At 56.6% G+C, this 4014-nt stretch overlaps 1 protein-coding gene across 1 annotated transcript; it reads right to left on the reverse strand.

Moving 5' to 3' along the window:
- Positions 1-1550: 1550 nt before the first annotated feature.
- POU4F3 (POU class 4 homeobox 3) lies at positions 1551-3004 on the reverse strand. Its single transcript, XM_014854828.3, has 2 exons — positions 2885-3004; positions 1551-2569 (listed from the first exon to the last, which is right to left on the reverse strand). Exons 1-2 carry the CDS (start codon positions 3002-3004, stop codon positions 1673-1675), a joined length of 1017 nt encoding a protein of 338 aa, XP_014710314.1. The 3' UTR covers positions 1551-1672.
- Between the last annotated feature and the right edge of the window lie 1010 nt (positions 3005-4014).

Below are 4014 nucleotides of genomic sequence, written 5' to 3' on the forward strand. Positions count from 1 at the left end.
ACTACCAGGCGCCTTAAATAAACAATCTTAGTCCCGACAATAACCTTCCGAGGTAGACATTAGCATCTTCATCCTGCAGACAAGCAATGGAGGCTCGGAGAAGTTAAGAAATTGCCCTCAGTATCGAACAGCCAATGAGTGGAGGCACTGGGGGCTCCTACTCCCATCAGTCAGGCATCAAAGTTTGCGCAGTCTGAGTGAAGTTGAGAAAAAGAGGCTGATAAATTCGCACGCGGGGACCCGTGGAGGGAAGTGCCTTGAAACCCTGAGGTCGGGAGACTAGCGGCGGGATCTCCTGGAGGGGATGAGGGTGAGAGGGTGAGGCGGCTGAGGAAGAGGAGAAAATAGAGCAGATGGCCGGAGACTGGCCTGCAGAAGTGACAGCCCAGCTCTTCCTGGTCTCACTTTCAAAATCCTTTCCAAGACTAGTACTTCTTAGCTTCTGAGAAAGAAAAGCACTGCGATTCGGGTTGAAAAATAAAGCATTTATTTTATAAGTTAATTCAAGGGTGAAGAGAGAAGAAAACAACATTTTATTTGTGTCTTTTCGGAGTATGAAACCAAAAGTCACACAGCAACACGCAAATTACATGAAGCAACGAAAGATAAAACGTGACGGGGCGGTCTGGCCCCTCTTTCCGCCCAAAACTATAAGTGAACTCCCACCCATATAAGGGGGATGGAAAGAAGCGAAGTTAAATAAATAATAGGAAACAACGATGCTAACAACAATAAGAAAAGCGCAACGAGGTTAGACGTGTTGGAAGGACTTGCATATGATTTGGAGAAGTTACAATTACTTTCGAGCGGCCGCCTCTACGCTGCGCTGGGAGTCTGGCTGGAGCAGCGAGCTCTGGTCAGAGAGTCCTCAATCTGTCCGGATCAGTACCAATCCCCCGCTCTCCAGCAAGCGGTAATCACCCCTCAAACGCCAGCAGATGTGGAGGATGGGCCAGAGCGGGTGCCGGCTGCTGCTTGCAAACAGCTAAGGGATCCCAGCATTTTCAGTCGCCAAATTGAGCCCACCTTGTCTGAAGCCCGACTTACCCGGAGAACAGCTCGGAACCCCAACTCCCCGCACCCTATCCCTGAACCTAATCCATGCCACCTTAGAGAACTTACAGACCAAAGGATGAGGGGGATAAAATTTAGGCGGGGAAAGGAGTATAAGGCTATCCTTTGGAAACATACATGTATTTTATATATTCTAAATAAATCTCCAGTACGTTTGTGCCCCAGTTAGACTTTGTGTTATTATTTATCACTTCCTTCCCATCCCTTCACCGCTTGCCTAACTGCTCTTAGCAAAGTGGCGCCTTGACCACATAGTCGTGCGGGCAGGCCAATTCACTATCCCCTGTGTTTAGGCTCCTGCCCTGAGGTCGCACAGTCTGGCGCGCGAGGGTGATTTTCAGCACCACGGACAGCACTACTCCCTCCAGGCCTGCCTTTCATGAATTTTTTTCTTAGTGCCAAAACTTTTCTGGTGGGAATAGGAAGGAAAAAAGAGAAAGAGAAGGCCGGGAGGCAACCTGGGGGGATAAAGGGGAAAGTCTGTGGCTTCAGGGGAGAGAACCTGACCTGCCAGGAAATGTCCTGGAGTCCCCTATAACCGTTCCCCCCAGGACGTACACTCAGCTCTCCCGGCCCCGGACGCTGCGCCCCACCGCAGTCAGTGGACAGCTGAGTACTTCATTCGTTTCTGTTTCTGTCTCTGGTTGCAGAACCAGACCCTCACCACGTTCTTTTTAAGGTCCAGTTTCTCAGCGATGGCCGCAATCTTCTCGGAGGAGGGTCGCGGCTGGATAGCGAAGTAGGCCTCGAGTGAGCGCTTCTCTGGCGCCGCAATGGACGTGCGTTTGCGCTTCCTCTCACTGCCGTTGAAGAGCTCCGGCTTGCTGTTTTTCTCTCGGTAGGCTGCCTCGGCTTCCTCCAGCCACGCCTGGAGCACTGGCTTGAGCGCGATCATATTGTTGTGCGAGAGAGTGAGAGATTCGAACCTGCAGATGGTGCTCTGACTGAGCGAGCCTACGCCGGGAATCTTGAGGTTGGCTAGAGCCGCGCCCACGTCCGCCTGGGTCACCCCTAGCTTGATGCGCCGCTGCTTGAAGCGCTCGGCGAAGGCCTCGAGCTCTCGCGGGTCCGACTCCACGTCGCTGAGGCATGTGGGCATGGCGCTGTGAGGCGCCACGGCGTGTGGGTGACTCATGCCCATGGCCTGGTGCAGGTGGCCCATGGCGCCCAGGTGGTGCGGGTGGATCTGCGCCGGCATCACCGAGTGCTCCGGGGCACCCAAGCCGCTCACGCTCAGCGTGGGCGAGATGTGCTCCAGCAGGTCGCCCTCGAGGCCCTGGTGCACCGCGTGGTGTGGGTGCGAGGTGAGCGCGGCCGGGTGGGAGATGGGCACGGTGGACGAAGTGGACGTACAGGGCACGCTGCTCATGGTATGGTAGGTGGCGTCGGGCTTGAATGGATGGTTCTTGCCGTGGGAGACGATATCCACAGCCGCCAGAGCTTCGGCGCGTGCCAGCAGGCTCTCATCAAAGCCTCCAAATATATTACCCTGCAGCTGCAAGCGAGAAGGCGCACAGCACGGTCAGTGGGGAATACTGTCAACTCAGGATTAAAACACATTTTCAAGCAACCGAGATGCGTCTCCTCAAAGCCCAGGTCATAAAAATTAATACGGGGACAGAGGCTCTGCTGGAACAGACGTGTGGATCAGAGACATGAATGAGAGAGAGCGCGCGCCGGGAGAGAGCGTGGGGGAGACAAGGAGAGGGGTTCAGACAGCGGTGATTGTTCTGGGCAACATGAAAAAAACATGAAGCAAGTGCCTGTCAAAAAATGTGCCTTAGAGCGGTAATTATGCTCCACTACGTACCTGCGGGGCTGGGAGACAGACTCGGCGCATGGCCTCGGAGCCGGAGTGCAGGCTGGAGAATTTGGGTTCTTGAAGCACCGGGTGCATGCCGAAAGGCTGCTTGGTGTTCATGGCCATCATCTTCGCGCGCCTGGCAGGGAGGCAGCGAGGGACATGGATCAGGCTCTTCTCGTTCGCTCGCCGCGCTCCAAGTGAACGCCGCTCAGCGCCCGCGCTCTCTTCGCCCTCTCGCTCGCTGCTTCCCCTCTCCCCCACCTGCTTCTTCACTCATCTTACAAGCAGCCTGCCAGGAAGGGCCCGGGCGCGCGCAGGCGTGCTCACGCGCCCGGGACTCGCAGGGGCGGCCCGGGAGGCGAGGCCAGGCAGCAGCTCTCCACGCGCCTCTCTGTGCCCGCCACGGTCGCCCCCACCACAGCATTTATACCCCGGCCCCACTGGCTTCTCCCGGTCCGCCCCGCCCCACCTGGCTCCAGCCCGGCAGACTTTCCGGATTCTTTCTTCTTCGTAGACATTTTTCCCCCCAAGTCCCAAACATCTGCTGTCCTGTCCCAACTCGCACTGCCCAGATCGAAGGGCAGCCCCGGGCTGACCAGGAAGCTGACCCTACTCCAACCCCCTATCACACACACACACACACACACACACTCCTTGTCGGCCCGGCTGCCGCCAACTGCCCATTTCCAGGGCGCTCCTGGCCCCACGCCCGAGCCGTCCACCAGAGCCTGGCCCCGCGGCGCAGCGAAGAGGCGCCTCCAAGAGCTCAGACCGGCTCCAGGGAGGATGAGGGGCTGCCAGAATGAGCCCCAGGTGACCCCCACGTCCCAACCGCTGCCGGGGTGAAGGTGGGGAAAGTAACTGCTTGCCCAGTCCTGGAGGCCTGTGGCTTCCTCCTGACGCTAGCCTTTCTTGCCTTCGTTGGAAAAAGACAATTGGCCCCCTCCCCCTTTCCCCAACCGGTCAGTCTAAAGAAGCTTACTGAGTATTTTTTAGAATAGTAATAGTTCGGGACTGCCCACCGGCCTTGGGAGTCAGTGCACTTTCCCTGGGCTGCCAACGCTTGCAAGCCCCATTCCCCATAACCATGGCTACCATTATTTGAGCTGATGATATGTGCTAGGCAATTTAGAGAG

Source organism: Equus asinus, chromosome 9 (assembly GCF_041296235.1).
Source record: "Equus asinus isolate D_3611 breed Donkey chromosome 9, EquAss-T2T_v2, whole genome shotgun sequence".
Lineage (NCBI taxonomy): Eukaryota > Metazoa > Chordata > Mammalia > Perissodactyla > Equidae > Equus > Equus asinus.